This window comes from Neodiprion virginianus, chromosome 3 (assembly GCF_021901495.1).
Source record: "Neodiprion virginianus isolate iyNeoVirg1 chromosome 3, iyNeoVirg1.1, whole genome shotgun sequence".
NCBI classification, from domain to species: Eukaryota; Metazoa; Arthropoda; class Insecta; order Hymenoptera; family Diprionidae; genus Neodiprion; species Neodiprion virginianus.
This window is the reverse complement of record NC_060879.1, coordinates 31,940,767-31,958,430: the sequence shown is the minus strand read 5'-3', so window position 1 is coordinate 31,958,430 and position 17,664 is coordinate 31,940,767. Positions and strand designations below refer to the sequence as shown.

At 39.0% G+C, this 17,664-nt stretch overlaps 1 protein-coding gene across 2 annotated transcripts; it reads right to left on the bottom strand.

The window, feature by feature from the left end:
- Positions 1–14,572: 14,572 nt before the first annotated feature.
- On the bottom strand, positions 14,573–17,358 carry LOC124299961 (cobalamin trafficking protein CblD). Of its 2 annotated transcripts, none has more exons than XM_046753450.1 (5): positions 17,266–17,358; positions 16,950–17,088; positions 15,690–16,135; positions 15,369–15,585; positions 14,573–15,237 (listed from the first exon to the last, which is right to left on the bottom strand). In XM_046753450.1, the coding sequence occupies exons 2-5, from the start codon at positions 17,086–17,088 to the stop codon at positions 15,164–15,166; spliced, it is 876 nt and encodes a 291-aa protein (XP_046609406.1). In that variant the 5' UTR covers positions 17,266–17,358; the 3' UTR covers positions 14,573–15,163. The 2 variants fall into 2 exon arrangements, with proteins under 2 accessions (XP_046609406.1, XP_046609405.1); XM_046753449.1 differs by having other exon boundaries at positions 17,235–17,345.
- Between the last annotated feature and the right edge of the window lie 306 nt (positions 17,359–17,664).

Here is a 17,664-nt window from a genome sequence, read left to right as displayed (position 1 = left end):
ACGGCAATTAGTAATTATGTGAAAAAGAAAGGAGTATGATAATACGTTTCGTTGAACCGTAAAGATTCTCGGTGATCTTGGACGAATACGAAAGAGTGACCTAAATCACTTTTACAGTTTTACCTTGGAAGCCTCGTCACGCTGCTTTTTATTATTCATTACGGGAAACAATTTCTTCGCCTTCCTCGTCGGCACGTAACGCACGTATATAGCGGAACACTAACGTGCCGGGTATTCAGCACGTAACCTATATAACGTAACTCGTTGCCAGTATTAAACATGGAAAACTTTCCGCCAATCTGCAGCTACGGCGGTTGAAGAACAACAAGAAATTCGGTGCATAACGCGCCCAGAAGCCTTCCGGAACACAGAAACGGTACTCACGAAAGTACGGATTCGCGTGACCAAACAGAAGCCAAACAGCCTGCCGCCCGAGGGGTTAATTTCCGGAAATGTCTGCCGTTCCAAAGTGAAGACGTTCGCGAGATAGGATCCCTTGCGATATTTTGTCCCAAGTTTACCCGGCCATACCTGCCTGCGAATAAATTACTAGGCCCAAGTTTACCCTTTAAACTTTACTACCCCGTTTCGAATATAATCGTATTAATCCTACGGGATTAAACCCTGGGGTTTGCTCGGTACAATCCCTCATCTCTGTATGCATACATGCGTCGAAATCTTGGCCGAAATTATTGTCTCCGAACGGAACAACTGGCGATGAGAAATCCCTCGACGGTCTTACGAGACGAACTATCTGCGATAATCTTCTCCCCTTGACTTGTTTCCCGGCATCGCGCCGAGCGTGGCTGACTAACGTCGCTCTTACTACTTATTTTCTTTATTTGAACCGTGCGCTACCTTCGATCGTTTAAATTGTACTTTTGGCCGATCGGATCCAGAGCTATTGAGAGTTTCTCACTACTGTTATAGACTTTTTCCACGCATCCGTGACACGGTCCCCAAACGCTGGGTGGGTTCGTGTCTGCAAGTTTTCCAACTCAATGATACTGGGTAAATTTTATTTTTCTTCTTTGGAACGTGCCAGATTGAAGACGTAACAAGTTTAGATATCTTCGAACGAGAAAATTGGGGAACGGAAGTTTAAATGTAGCAATTTAACGGAGTTGGGTGAAAAAACGTGTCGTTCAGATTAATATTTCGAGTGAATCATTTTGACGGTCTTACAACAGTATGTGATCAATATCATTTGCGATTGACACGAAAAATTTTTTTTATTACTAAAAATGTCTGGTCGGTCAAATATTACGTGTAATGATGAGTGTTTTAAAGTGTTTTTCAGTTATCGTAACAATTCATGGTTATGTAGCGCAGTGTAGACATTTTATACTGGTTATAGCATCATTGAAATGTGTTTTGGTCAACAAGTGTACAATTTCAAAGAAACAAATAAACGAGTCAGCGATACTGTCAAAGTTGAAGAAACGACCGTCATGTAATCTCCAGCAAGGAGTAAGGTAATACTGTAACTTTATTTTGTGCTTATTCATGTTAAGTAAAAAGTGCAGAATTCCGGAAGAAATCGGTGGAAGAATCCTGCAATAAAATTTATGTAATTTCTTAAATGTGACGCGGAACCACGATTTTAAAACGTTTCGGGAAATAGCGTACAAAAAATTCTTCTCAACACAAATTACGTACGCCCCTATTTAATAAAATAATCTGACTTAGATGAATAGAATATACAGAATCTAACAAATACATGCGTGCCGATAAATTCGATTGGCGACATTCAGTTATATCGAATAAACAAAAACAGTGTAAAGGTGCAACGAACGAACGCTGTTTCGTCACTTGTATTTTATTTATTTTCCTACGGGCAAATTGCAAATATTGACATTCGTATATGTATTTCATACGCACGACGCACGATGGACACGTTACTAATTGGGGATCGACCGTAACTTTTTTTGCTGCAATTTATACCTGCTCGACATTGTAACTTGTCATCTTTCAACCTTTGTCATTTATATTTTCTCGCGCATAACCCGGATAAAAATCTCTGTATTAAAAAAGTTACGTAAATAATATAAATAAGGGCGGGTCATGTTTTTAGACCGACGCATGCATGAATTTTGCGAATACTGATTTCTTATGGGAACTGGCTGGTGTTCATAATTTTTGTACTCCCCCTGTCACTCGTCTTCTCGCCGATTCGTATATCTTTTCATTGTTTAACTTTTCGTGCACGCAATTCTTGATTACAGAACGGCCCTCGCCTCGTCGCAAATTTATTAATTACGCATGTCACAATTATGCGTTGCCTTACATACTATTATCGACTTAGTGAAATCGATTGTAAAAAATTATTCCCGTTATTTTCATTGCCCTGCGTAATACGATAGCTCGGCGATTATAAATTCAATTGAGCAGACTGAGCGGGTACAGAATTTATCGTCGATGTAAATAAACAAGTGTGGTGGTATTGATGAATTAAATGAAATGTAAAAACCGATTGATTACGGGCGAAGTGTTTTGGACCAGTGGATTAACGTTATTCCCAAAAATAAAACGGTTGTCCACTAGCTAGGCTACCCTTGAACGGATCGTCTTGATCCACACGCATGTATCCAATATTAACAACATCTAATTTGGGTGAAGATTACACAATTCGCGTTCGTCCTGTGCTCGCTGAAAATTGACAAATTCACAGCTGAGGACTCGGGGTCGAATTAAAGGGAAAAGAAGTATCCTAGTATGACTTTGCAGAACATCAGTTAAGATGAATCGAATTTTTATGATCATCTTCAAATTAGGATGATGGATCTAAATTAACGGAATATGTCCATGAAAATCAAGGCGTTATTTCATGAAATAGTTAGATATTTTTTTTTTTTGTTTTGCGGACATCGTGAAGTGAAAAAAATTGATGTTACTCATTAATCGGATTTTCTGAATACGTACATCTCTTATTCATCTCTACATTAGTCTTAGTGGCTCAAGTCGCTTTCATCGTGTTTTACAAGATAGGAATGAGCAAAATGTAAGATTTCGTGAAAAAGAATTTCATTCAATCGCTTTATGTATACTTATCTCAGTTTGCCTCAGTAGCATTTTCATTATCTGAAATTTTGCAAAACGATACGTCATTCAGTCCACCATGTTTCATTGCTGAAATTCGGATGCGTCGGATTCGCAACATATACGTAACTCAGATGAAAGGTAATTTTTTTCACCCTGCTTTCGCGAAATGTACGATGCCATGTGTTATAAGCTATGTAGAGCAGATCTAGTTGGATCGAAGGGAATATTCGGTAAATTCTGGTCCCACGACCCCAACCGCAAGTTATAAGCCACCTCAAAAGTATGAGATTAAATTCACCGCCTTACCCCGGAAGTCGATAACTCGTGGCTTGCTCGCTCGATGGAATGAAATTCGACAGACTGCTTTCCGGCTTCGACACGATCCGAACTATTTTATCCCGGTGAAAGAAAAAGTCACGAACCATCGTCAGCGAGACCGAAGTGGTCCTCTGCAAAAATGCAACCTGCATCGAAAATCGCCGGTTAACTTAAAACGTCTGATAGAAAGAAAATTTAGGAAAATTGTTACACGGACGAGAAACCATCGCGACACTCGACGTCATCGAGTTATAAATTGTTTAGGGTGATCAATGTCCCCCGGATGTTGGTCGTAAGCTCGTTTCAAATTTGGCAGGCTTTATTTCTCAAGACTTTGAGTTGAATCCAAGATAATGGGATAGCGAGTCCCAATGCGATTGTAAACGCGATTCGAAAAGCAGGATGAGAGGCTGAGCGACTGTGGACTCGGAAATATATGGGATAATGGAGAATTTTATTTTGACGTTAGTCAAACCGATCATCCGCAGAACCGAAGTAGAGAATCATTTTGATCCATCTCCAACCGCAAACCCTGCACCCATGCTTCACCGTCCCGATTGAAATGGAGAAGGAAAAAAAGAAAAAAATCGAACATCCGCCTCGTTTCTTTCTCTCCTCTCTCCTCTCTTTTCGCACCCGTCAGCGGGACAATAACACTGGGCGCAGCTCGTAATTATAAGAGGCCTCAGGCTGTCGCACAATGCAGGGTTGTGCGCGACGTCGATCCGCGAATCTTGTCAAAGGGGTCAAACGGGTCAAATGGGTCAATTGGGTGTCGGTTTAGTCATCCGAATCTCCCCGCCGCGTGGTAGGCACTCGTTAGCTTCGCGGTCTGTATACGGGAACAAAAAAACCAGGGGCTTCCCCGCCGGCTGTTAGTTTTCGCCCCCCCACGACACTCGGTTCGACATTCAAGTACCCACCTTCGTACTCCCGCAAGGTGGGTGCAGGTAGCCTCGTCTGGTTCATCCGCTTTCATCTTCATCTCCTCAACAAGGAGAGAATAACTCTGGTTCTTAAGACTCGGGGGGCAAGGAGACCGTTACATCCTTTGGCCAGGATATCGATCCGGCTTAGGATGAACCGCCGGGCGGTCGGTGAACCGCTCACTTGATACACGGTACTCGGCGTCGGGACTTGGTTAAAGTCTTTTTCAACCTTTAACCCTCCGCCGACTTACGAGACCCTCCGCTATTTCGTCTTGATCTAAATTCTATCGGAATCAAGGAAGAATTGCCCGGGCATTCCGTTGCACCGTCTGGAAATACCTTTTCGCCTTGTATTTGCTCAGTCTCTGCCCCCCGCCGCGTACGTCACATAACATGCCTTATCGTACACTGCAAAGCTATTTCTAATTCGGTCCTCTCGATCCTTGGGATGGTTTCCATTCTTCTCTGTATTTCCTCCGCATTTTACCTGCAACTCTTATAGACAACTTACCATTCAAAATTATGTTTCGAAAAATTGGTCGATTTAAGGATAACTCGTGAGATCGGGAATTATTGATGGGGTAATATTTCATTGATCCTTGGTGCTGATATATCTGGGTACTTGTATGGATCAGAATCAATTTCTCGTTATGGTCAGGGCGTAATATTTTACCGAGCACCTCGATATCGCCTGTAGAACTTTAGTCAACGCACATTAATTCAAAACTTCCGCAGAGCAGGGTCGAAAGGGTTGATTTTGTATAAACATCTCTTGAGAATTATAATTGCAATGAGATGATGAATTCGTCGTTGTGGAAAGTGCAAGTTTTAATTGCACTACTTCGCAGCTCGGATGATTTTCCTGCTGATTAAAACCACAAGCCCAGCACCAGTTCGCTTCTCGTTGTGTCATCCCACTTCTCGGAATCCACCAAGTTCTCAACGGTTGGTTGCTTAACAGGTATAAACTCGCTGTGTTCCAAAAGCAGCCGGCTTCGTAAAGTGCGGAACTTGTCGGTCATTGCACAGGAGAGATTTATTGATATGTATTAACCCAGCCAGATATTGTGCTCAGACGTTACCCGATCATAGTATGTACCACTGATTTGTGAGTAAAAAAGGCGGTGAACTGAATGATACTTCGTTGATTATATTGACACGAAGCCTGTTTGATGGCACTAAAATTTGTTCAACACTGATCATTTTTTCGCCGCTTTATCCCTCACAATACAATGCAGGGTTTACGGCGTCATACATTAACGACAAGCCTCGAGAAACTATTTCAACTTACGAATATATCGAGTTGAATTTAAATATCCCGGATTTGGCTCGGTTCGCATTTAGACAAGTCAATTCTTTAGCTTGAAAGTGCATCTCTTGGCTTACGCTTGAGCTTATTGCCATACGTAAGTACTTTTCATCGTAACTTGAGCCTGCGTTTGGGATTCTTTTCAGTTCCCTCGCGCTTTTAGCTTATCTGCTTCCGCTTCGTCTTTCATCCACGTTTCGTGAGAAGGATATAAAATACTGGTATAACAGCTCATCGAATATGCAGTGAAATTAAGGGGTAAAAATGGCCTGTTAAAATGTTCTTTGACGACTTTTTATCATCGTTAATCAAGTTCTCCTGTAATTCGAACTGCTAGCAAACTTTCGATGAAAAATTTAAAGACAAACGAGATAAACCGCATGACGCGACCGAGGCTTTCGAGGGCTTACGTAACGCCAATTCAACATCCGAAGTGCGGGGTGGTATCAGAATCTAAAGAAAATTCAATTTCAGCTTTGAGAGTAACTTTTTATTCGTTAGTCAGTATTTTTCTTTTGCCTAATTCGCGTGTGCTTACAGTTACGCCCATGTAATTTACGAGTGAAATCGGACCGACACACCCTACCAAAGTTTTTACTTTTTGTATACAGTTTAGCTCTCTGGTTCGCGACGTCAGCCCCAATTCTCGATACAGTTTCATTAGGGCAGGAATTCAAGAAGTAACTTTTCGTTTTTATCTGCTATCGCGAATCTATGGGGATATAATTTAATTTGCGGCCATTATTAAAAATCTCTCCAGAAATTTACTCTTTTCTGTTGACATTACTCGATCAATGGAGGGAAATAGAGAGAAAGAGAGAGAGAGAGGAAGTAGAATAGAATAGTATAGAACAATTTTGATTATACTAAAGCACTGCACCCAAAGGTATAAAGCAATGAAGCCAAGAACAGAGGAAGTACAATATCTTAAGGTTAACTTAAATCTATATTACCAGTAAGTAAATAGCAGCGAGATACCTGCATAGTAAGAGCAGGATTATAAAGCAATCAACAGACATACTTGTAAGAAGAAAACAATGTGAAGGAACACAGATCCATGATTAAACTAGGCTAGAACTAAACCGGTACGACTGCTATTATGCTATTGTGCCCGAAGAATAAAGTCGAAAAAATCTCTCTTAAAGGGCGCAATGGTGGGAACCGCATGTATGGCGGAGGGAGGTATTCAATAGCCGAGTAGCTGAAATCGGGGTCGATTTTTGATAAACCAAAGTCCTGCATACAGGTACGACAAAGTTGGAGAGTAATGGAGAGGGGTGCTCCCAATGACTGGGCACGCAAGGATTCAGTTTCAGAGAAAGAGAGAGAAAGAGAGAGAGAGAGAGAGAGAGAGAGAAGTAAATAACCCCGCAACCTTATCTGACAATGAAGTAATTTTTTCCCACGTTCCATCGCGTAATTACAGCTATTCGTTAGGGAAATTGAAAATTTCCTCACTTTATATGCGTAACAACATAATAATCGTCCAACTTTTCGACGATTTCTTTACATGCTATTCGTGCCGCGGCGTTCCCTCGTCAATGTAAGCATTATGCATACGTGTGTATACCAGCATATAACACGTATACGTACACATGCAGGCGAGGGTAGAAGATTACGGGTCGCTGGTCGGAAGTTCTTGCAGGTTGTTGTTTGCATAGTTATACATACGTATACACAAGCCGCGAGTTCGTCGACCCCGAGGCAGATTCGACCGTTCTTGAACTAGCCTTCCGACCGTCGCGACGCCGCAAAACCCATGTTGCGCTTGTCTCCCGAGGGATTGGGAAGGAACTACACCCCCCATATTTATTCGACCAGCCTTCACTTACAGCCAAACACGGCGCTCCCATTTCTAATTGATTGTCAGAGAAATTCTGTTTTACCTCCCTTGATAATTTCCCGCACTCAACTAATGGGCACCATCAAATTTGCGAACGTGAAAATATCCTGGCCACACTTGTACACTATAGGGTGCGATCCCTGTTTGCGCACAGATTCACCTTGTCGGTGCAACAGGTTCAATTCTACTTACGTCAGTATGAAAAACGGAGGAACCGATAATAGAGATTATACTAAAATTACAAGTAATACAAAACCGATATCGTGTGTATCGATTTAAAATTAAATCTTTGAAATGATAATTGGAGTAATTATGCATGATGCATCTACTCTCAGGTGAATCGTGGATGGAGTTCAGACCAATTTTGATATCGCCGTTGCCAAGGCATATTAACTACCGTAACAAGACATTCGCCCAGTATCGACGAAGCAACAGCAATGCAGGTATAACTAGAATTCTATCAACAATCCGAAATTGGAGGGATTGCATAGCTGCAGATGATAATAGACTGCACTACAATGAGGGATGCTGATCTCGGAGATCTCGAGAGACGGATATTTCTGTTTGGTAACTATAGGTGTGTTCTGTATACACACAGCCCAAATGGGTCGGGCTTTATCTTCGTTTGGAAACGAGCCAGTACAGCGATACTCGAAGTACACGTTTATCTCGTGAAAAATTTCCGGGGTCCTGCAGGATTGATTTAATTGGTATTGGAAGATAATCGCGTATTCGCAGAACCACTCCTGAGCCGATAATAACGGCCTGGAACAATTCGCGATAAAATCTACACGTTAGCGAACCTCGGTAAAAAAAGAACTGCGAAAGTACAATGTAGGTTTTTCAGGACATTTGTTAGTTTGGAAAATAGTTTGTGTCTCCAAACGCGAAAGAAACCAGAACCGTATTCGCTGCACAGTCGAATCGAAACTTAATTTAACTATTAGTCTCAAACACAAGAAAACAAGTCAATTTTCTCCCCTTTTCATTTATCTGCATCCCATATTTCACGCATAACGCTTTATGACAACATTTCTGAGCTTAATGTAATGTGCAGCGGCAGGGAAAAGTGGATTTTTTAACCAATCTCCAAAAAAGCATATAACGTAAATCGATTTAGCCCTCTTTGCCTTTCAGCCCTTCAATTAAAATCGATCACGAGCACCTGAACTTTGCGCTTTCTTTTTACTTTTTATTAATCCAGTCTCCAATCCTTCTCCATTAATCGTCAGAATAATCGTGACATCCTCATGGTGTTGGAACATTTCGGTAATGTTTCAGACCGTTAGCTTTGAATAGAATTTGGGTATTAACTTGTTTCCGGTTCTACCCATAATCCTCTCTGGCCGTGTGGACTTTAAAGCTGTCAGTTGGCCGTGGAAAATTGGCCCAAGGGATTCCGGTAGCGCCTCATCGACCAATTAGGGAACGCAACTTGTCATATGAGGGTCGTGTGGCCATAACGACGTCGAGAAGATCGATTAGTCTGTACTTATGCGGTACGGTACTCTTATAATTTCATTTAATTTTCGTTGGTCACCTCGAAATTTCGTTCGTACAGTGAATGTCGTGGCAATTACGCCGGGAAGCATGTGCAATGTGCACGTATATAAAACTACCAGTGGGGATTGAAAAGGGGGGAGGAAAAAATCAATGAAACAAAATTAAACCCTCTGCAAGCCTTTGTAATTGCCGCGTCACCGGAAAATTACTTCAACTCGATTTAACTTTTGAACTTCTCTAGTTTGCTCCCGGAAAATCGACCTGCCTTCCGGCCACCACGTAGCTCAGCGCAATTCTAATTAATCAGTCTGGTATTAACGAACCGTTTAGCTTGACTTCAGGATTGATACTCAGACAGGAGGGAGGGCCAGTATTACACGGATCATAATTGCAAATACTTTTCTTAGGAGTCACAAAGCTGCGCTCGAGTAAACTACTTATAAAAATTTCCCCCTAACGATTCTTCGTCTCCTTTGACACGACTCGTATAACCACTTCACAATACGTAGATTTGTGTATAAATTGAAAACTTATCTCGTTTAATTATAATTATCATCCGCTGGCGTTGTTCAAAAGTATTCGTTTGACAAGAAATTTCACCTGATAATCTACATTTCTGATTAAAGAGATGGAAAGAATGAACTCCTCGGCCCACGCGTACGACGGCACATATCGAGATTAGCATTTACCTGCGTAAGAATTCATGTCTATATCAAAAGCTATATCACGTATCGTGACAAGTAGAAACACATGATCTCACAGAGTTCCCAACGCCCTGTCATTGCGTGAGTTCTGATAACCCGCGGGGATGACGTTACATACTCAGGCATCGAAGCACGTTTTTTTGTCGGTTATATTTATGTACACAGATACATAACAAGTGTGGCTGGTTTTAATTACATCGCAGAAACATTGTCTCAATTTCATGGTAAAAGTCGACCGCATTCACCATGCATGGATAAAAATGAAAGAATTCCACTCGTTAAAGTGGAGTGATACCTAGTAGCACGGATGTAACTGCAGTCCTTATACGTGAACATTGAAATCATTCTGATCGCAGATATTTCGACCCTAAACTCGAATCTACAAGTTGCAGAATTTAGCAGGGATTGCAAAAGAAACGCGCTTATTCGGCTTAACTCTAATCCAATTTCCTAAAAAACGTATAATGCGGTCGCAAGTTCTTGTTCACGAGAATATCGTCGGATAGCGTACGAATAGCGTCGATGAAACCACGGTGCCAATCCGCGGAGTCGATGCTTCATTGATTTTCTAAACTCATACCAATCACGACCGTGTGTGTAGAGCAACTATGTCACTATTCATAGTAGTTGCTGATTCATGTAAATCAATAAAATGTGCAGCCCACGTTCAACCCTACCGCACTGCAAGCTCATATATTTATATCCTCGCAAGCATTATACGGGTGTGTCATTTGCTTGCTTCGAGTAATTATAAAAAATGTGCTGCAGGGTGTGCTCGGCCCGCATGATGTAACCCGGTAAAACCTTGGTGTACGCCGTAGAATCGAACAGTCCCAATTGCACATCATTACCGTACATTATATCCCACGGCGTTTGCCGATCTTGCGCAACGATCGGTTGTTGCTACGTTGATACCGCTGCCCTGCTGCTGCTGCTGCTGCTGCTGCTGCTGTAACTGGCAAATTTAAGCACCGCTCGTTCATTCAACCCAAACACGAACATATATTTACTTAGTTTCAGTACAGCGTAACACGGTACGTACGAACCGAACAGCTTGTCCTAAATCCCGATTGATTAATTAACCATCCGCTGCTGCATGAATTGGCCCGCCAATGGTTCGTCGGAGTTGCGAATTCTGTACACCTGTGTATGCATAACTCCCAATTATATCCTGTAAGCATGAATTTACCCGCCAACGTTATATCAAGATACGTGACATCTAGTTGATGCCGGAAAATTGGGAAATTTGGGAACCGCAAATCACGTCTGCGGTACGATTTTTGTTTTTTATGCATGTATCGCATTGACCTTTCCTCGTACGTACAAAAAGTATTCATTTCGGAAAAGGATGCACCTACAATTGAAAGGTTGTACGCGCTACGTTTCTCCGACAGGGAAATTCGCTCTTTCCTCCAGCTTCGTTAGATCTTTCATCGTTTGTTTGACGCAAGCCGACATTAATACCTATCACCTTTTACGCGCGATGTATGTATGTGTATAACCGCGCTCATTTCGCTCAAGGTGGTGATCTATTTCCCAATCTGATAACCCAGCCCGATATCCCTCGTATAATACACTGTCGGTATAGAGTCTACAGACTGAAACAGGCCACGAATAATCCACATAATCCACGCGACGTGTTATGCAATGGAAGCCTGTGGGTCTACTTATTGTTAATAAACATGACGGAAATATTGATATGAGACTACCTGCACAGGCACGATTTCGATTTATTTGTCGTACATTTATACCTACAGTTGTGAAAGCTTGGAAAATGTTTCGTTTTCTTTTCAACAAACGCTTGATAGATTATCCTCGACGTGCCTTTTAAGATCTTCGATGTACGAGGATGTGATACGCGGATTTAACTGAATAAACTGAAGGTATGAAATGGCATTATTCGAGCGCCAGATCCAGAAATTATTCTTCAGATTCAAGTATTTGGCATGTGATAGCGTGGGCTGGAAATACTATTGACAAGTGAATTTCAACGAATTGGGTCAAAATCAATACAACCGATGTTGATTGTACGTTTGCAATTTCTTTTCGGTTGTACCGTCATTTCCTGTGCTCGTTAGTCTTCGAGCGTCAGTAATTTACGCCCAATAAAATTACAGCAAGAATAATTTAGTCACGATTTCGTATCTAGGCTTCTATAAAAAGTTGAAAACTGGAAATTCAACTTGCAGAACTTAGTTTTACTGCACATATTCGTTTAATACATGAACTGTTGATTGTTAATTCCAATGTGTAGCAACGGGAGGAATTTATGCCACTCAGGAATGTTCAACATTACGTTATTAAATTGCAATTCTAATGGACTGCTTCAAATTTTGATTTGACCAACGTTGCGCGGAATTTTATCCGTCTGTACACAGCTGCGGTCCACGAATTATATTTTATTCTTTTTTCTCATTTCTGTATTAGCATAATTATTTTTCTTGCGCAATAAATTCCTTCCGATATTCGCAATTATACCGCATTCAGCTCCGGTTTGTTAAAACAAATTGAAATAAGCAATAAAATGGAAAATTGAATAATTTCGGTTGAAGATTAGCGGCATTACCACGATAAAGGAATGACTGGATCATGGAATATGAATAATACATGTTGATTGATGAGGAAAATTGAGATTATCCAATTAAAAAATCGATTGTAAACTACAATTATATATCGACGAGGAAGAAAAGCAATGAATAATGACTCGTGTCGTATTTATCATAAAATTTCCACCATAAAATGAAGCATTTATTACAATCTGTACTCCATTACAGTACAATACCGTACACCTATTAAAATCGAATATACATATACATGTGTGTGTGTGTCTGTGTACATATAGGTATACGTACGGATAGAAAAGACTTGTACCCACACCGAAACGCAGTGGGGGCGAATTTTATTCAGGCTGACAGAAACACGAAGGAGCCTGAAAAGTTTCGAGACTATGAAAAAAAGCGTATTCCAGAGCCCTTGCAGACAACCATTATGTCTTTGATTACAAATTAACGAATAAATTAATTTACACCTGTAAAATAAACATACAATAATTGTATAGTGTGATAAGATCGTATAGTGTGATAACATCGTATATGTGTAAGAAACAGATATTTGCGGACCATAGCCTAGCGAATAGGCATTTTTTTAAATATCGATGTTCGCTGTATATTATATTATAATAAATAATCATATTACTGTAATTATATCGAATCAAGAAAACCAATCAAATTTCTCATATATATAAATATTCAAATGAACTAAATGTATCGTATTTGTACTATATCTACGATATTCCTGTGTACCCATACTTGTTTATTTATTTAAAAAATAAATCAATGATAAATGTCTAGTGAAGGCGGTGCAGCAAAAGTGTAATATAATAATAACCGGACCGGTAATAATAATGAACGGTCGTATCTCACAATATGCTAATTAATTTTTATATTATATCTAACCGTGACACAGGCAAGTACAGTCGCCTGTTTGACGAGAAATGTATGTATCCCACTGTCTGCGGGTGAATTACCAAAGCATTTGTAATAATTAAACTATTGTACTTAATTAGAGAGACCAATTTCACGTCCTCCACAGCTACCACCAACTATTTGTATGCCCATCGGCATTTTCTTCCGGCAGTTAATTGAATTTTCCAATAATTAGCTTAATGCACGAACGTGTTCGCATTACATTCAAGATTTATGCAATATTTTCAATTCACATTTAATATTATTCACGAGAAGCAATATTCACAACCTTGGATAATTTCATCTATACCTAGATATGTTTTTTATCATCGGGAATTGAATACTTCACTTTCAGTCTGCAGAGTTCAAATTACTCCAATGACTATAACGCATATTATGCCCGTCAGCAAAGAGGATTCATTGATATTTTGTATGCAAATTGCAGAAAATCAATAGCTTACTAATTAGTAGCTTACTAATTCTGTGAGAACAAATTGCCTACTGATATAACCTATCCGATTGTCTATCATTAGCCAATTAATTGCCACTTGTCTCATACACATAGGATATATCATTCTTCCAGCGAATAATGTAAAGAAATGATTATTTTGGTTAATAATTATTGTCAAACTTACACATGTGAATTTTCTTCTATCCTTGACCGCCTAATAAATGTGTAATGAAATGCTGAAGAATTGACACTGCGAATATACTATCGTTCAAAGAATACGGTACGGTATGTTTAAGATACTAGACAAGTGATGTTTTTTAAGTGCATACATACAGGAACGAAGGGAGTTGGGCTTGTAAAAATCTGTGTACAGCGCGTCAAGCATTCTTTTATACTCGCCATCAGATTAAATATTTGTAGTAGTAATAATAATAATAATAATAATAATATTGATATTGATCAATTTGAAGAGTAAAAAACGGCATCCTTTTTTCCAGAACACTTTGTACGTCAGATATAAATATAACTCAAATATATTTAATTTCTTTGCTGTACTTCCTACACTATTGTATATCCGCGTACCTATTATACATACCTATATTTATACTATAGTATACATATGAATCCTAGTTACCTGTACTTCATTGTGTAATTCATGTGTAATGTGTCATTAATCATTTCACACTCAAAAGTGCATTGTATTTACATACATCTCTATACCTAATGGCAGAAACAAGATATTTGTATATGCTGCGCTGTATTATAATCTACCACTGTAAATTGCTTTATCATCTGTGTGTTTCTTCCTCTCTTTCTCGCTACTTTCAAGTATCTTTTTTTTTCAGTCATACTTCAACTAAAAACTACCTTCGTAATCAAGAAAACCAGCTCGGTGTAATGATTCTTTATACTTCAAATGAGTCGAAAAACGGTTGATGCCCAAAGGCAAATAATTTGGCCAGTGCAATACGGGTTTTTTAAGATTTTGAAGAAAAAGGCTACACGGGGATTTAAAATTCGTAATCCAGCGAATTTATTTTCATTAAACAATCCTGTAGTACATATTTTTCACTAATCTTCGAATTTAATGTTTATTCGAAAAACTGTATAGTTTCGTTCTTTCAATACTTATTGAAAACGTTCCTAAATTAACGTGAAGATACATACGTACATACTCTGATTTCGATTCAAGGTATCCGTTGGAATAGGGAAGAGTCACGCAGTACCGACCAGCCTACAGTATCGGTCAAAGCTAGTTGTCGCTTCCCTCTGACAGACCCAACAACTTTAGTCGATACCAAAGGCTGATCGGTACTGCACGTCTCTGCCCTAAATGTCTTAGCTTCACAATCAGATATTATTATCTATTAGTCAATTTTCGGCTAAGTAGGCTGCCTTTAATTGTAGGTTGTTTTTTAACTACGTTTTACTTCATACGAACATAAGTATGAATTGAACCGGTAATAAGAAGTCAATAAAATTAATCAACACTAGTTGGTATAACGGAAAACGAATTTTTCTTCTCTTTCTGTTTATCTTAATTCAACAACTAATCAGCGACATTGAATTGATAATTTCTGCTAACACGACTTGAGACATGTCATTGCTCGTTTAGATCATTCACAAGTTCCTTTAAAAACTCCGTGCTGGGGGGTGCCGTTGTATAAAGACTCCCTGAAACATAATTGAACGTCAATTATTTATTAAATACTGTATCTGCTGCCAGTTTTCTATGCTGCCTTCATACATGGATCTGATTAAAGACAGTGTTGTTCAAATTGATGGATTCTACACAACCCACTCACCGATAAAATTCGTTTGATCACTGTCAATTGAGATGACCTTGCAGAATCTTTTCTGTTCAATTTTAAATCCAAGGCATCTGAAACGCTCATCTGTTTTATAAAGAGTACCATTTTTATGCGGGTTCAAGAACGGCTGTCCACTGAATGGATTTATAAAATCAGCCCAGTAGCCAACCATTTTGAGCTTAGTACAGATATCAGACGCTGCAAGAAGGAACTATAGAAAAATGTAAGGAAAAAAGAGATATTATGAAATTGATGAAAGTGAATATGATTGGCAGGGTGGTGTTCGGGAAGAAGTATTGGCTGTATTATACTTACATATTTCGCTAACTTTTCAGTTTCAACTTCTTTGCTCCACCTCATTGTTTCAAGATTTGGTTTTTGACTGATGGTCATTATCGTTAACTGTGGCGAGTTTATCTCCATACATCCGGGGAATAACTCGGTTATACCTTTTCTTAACAATACTGGGCATTCTTGAGCCACACAATGTAAAACGGGTCGACTAGATTCAAGTAAAGTATCGTCAGATTTTTTCGGTACAGATTCATACGTATCTGAGTGTTGCGGAAAAGTATTGGCTGCTTCCATCAAATTCTCAATGCTATTCTCATCATCTAACACTATTGAACGCGTTTCCACCTGAGCTGTTGTCGAAGCATCTAGCCAGCCAGGACCAACACTGCCAGGTAAATAAAATCGGAAGCCCCTTGGCGCCAATAACTCCCAGTTGGGATTTGCCCCAAATACAGTGTTTTCCACATCTAAAAAAGACGCAAATTTTGAGTTTTTTTTCAAATGTAGAATAATGGAGCAGCATTAAAATTAGTCTTAACAACTTACTGAGCTGAATAAATTATTATACCTCATCATTCTTATTTTTAATTGTTTCATCCACTCAGTCCGAGCAATATTTACGTAATATCAGTACTTCCAAAAAAGTTCTAATCATATCTGATACTAAATTTATCTAACAGTTCATTGCAACGTATAAATAATATATTCACTCATTTCATCTATGCTGCATCATTTTATGGTAAATAATGTACGTAAACCCTTGATCAATACATGCTGAATCATGATTGCACTTTTACTAGTCAATCTTCATATATCCCTGGTTTTTGCAAACAACATACAACTATAAAATTAGTTCTTGAAAGTTAAACTTTGACATTAAATTCATTTTCCAACTATGAACAAAATAAAAATAAATTGTAATTATACTGAACTGATGATTGCTGAATATGATGTGAACTGATGAATGTCAGGTGTAATCAAAAGTTAAACTATTCTCAATTAACATATCAACGCTTGATCTTAAATACTTTAATTAATAACCTCAAATATTTTCTTATCGCATCATTCTCTCAATGCTTCATCAAATATAAATATTTCTAAGATAAGACGAAATGAACCAAGGAACCAAATTGCCAAATCATCAATCGATTCTGACTAAATATATGTATTTAACATAAGGCCAGCTAAGGTCATATTGCCAAATATAGAATAATATTAGCCTCTTTTTCTAAGGAAAGCGACAATGCATGAATAAGGAGCAAAGATAAACAAGCCCTTTACCTTCGAGCGGTTCGTTGTTGGATTTAACGACCTTGTATGTACTTGTATTCTTTTGACTGCGTCGTGAGTACTTAGCCTTCAAAATGAAACTGACGGAGGTAGCGTTGCAATTTCTTTGCAATATTTTGGAGCAAAGCATCTAGAATAATATAAAATTGGATGGGTTAGGTTATGCCTACTGAAATCGTACGAATTTCCTGGTGATAACGTTTTGTGAACAAAATTGGTTTGGTTTTCCAGAGTTTTTGAAATGAAAAATGCATAAAAATACGATGTAGTATGCACCTTATTACCATTGAAGTGTAATTTTACATACTAGATTTAGATTACGTATCGAAGACGATTCAACTACCCAGGTTTACTTTCGCGGAACTTCATTTTGCAGATTAACTTAAAGCCGACTGATGCTAGATGGCGCTACGTGTTATAAATTCAAACAAACCGGTCGTGTGACTATGATACGCGCGTGTTTTGAACTAGAGACTCTGCTTTTTACATACCTATAAAAATATTGTAACTTTAGCGAATAACTTACAAAAAGAAAAACATTTTTTCATCCAATAAAACAAGCAGCGGTTCGCAAATAGCACTCATGTTCGTACATACCTCTAAGAATGCATCTCATTGTTAATTATGGTTGAACACACGGCTGTGTGATTGGTTTGTAAAATAGTGTAGGGATTGTGTTTGGCGGGGTTACACACACACCAACGAC

Excerpts from the sequence above, each read along its gene's own strand:
- LOC124299961 (XM_046753450.1), bottom strand. The coding sequence starts at position 17,088 with ATGCTTTGCTCCAAAATATTGCAAAGAAATTGCAACGCTACCTCCGTC. Across the intron at positions 16,136-16,949 it reads CAACAACGAACCGCTCGAAG|ATGTGGAAAACACTGTATTT; the intron begins GTAAAGGGCTTG and ends CGTCTTTTTTAG. Across the intron at positions 15,586-15,689 it reads CTGAAAAGTTAGCGAAATAT|TTCCTTCTTGCAGCGTCTGA; the intron begins GTAAGTATAATA and ends ATTTTTCTATAG.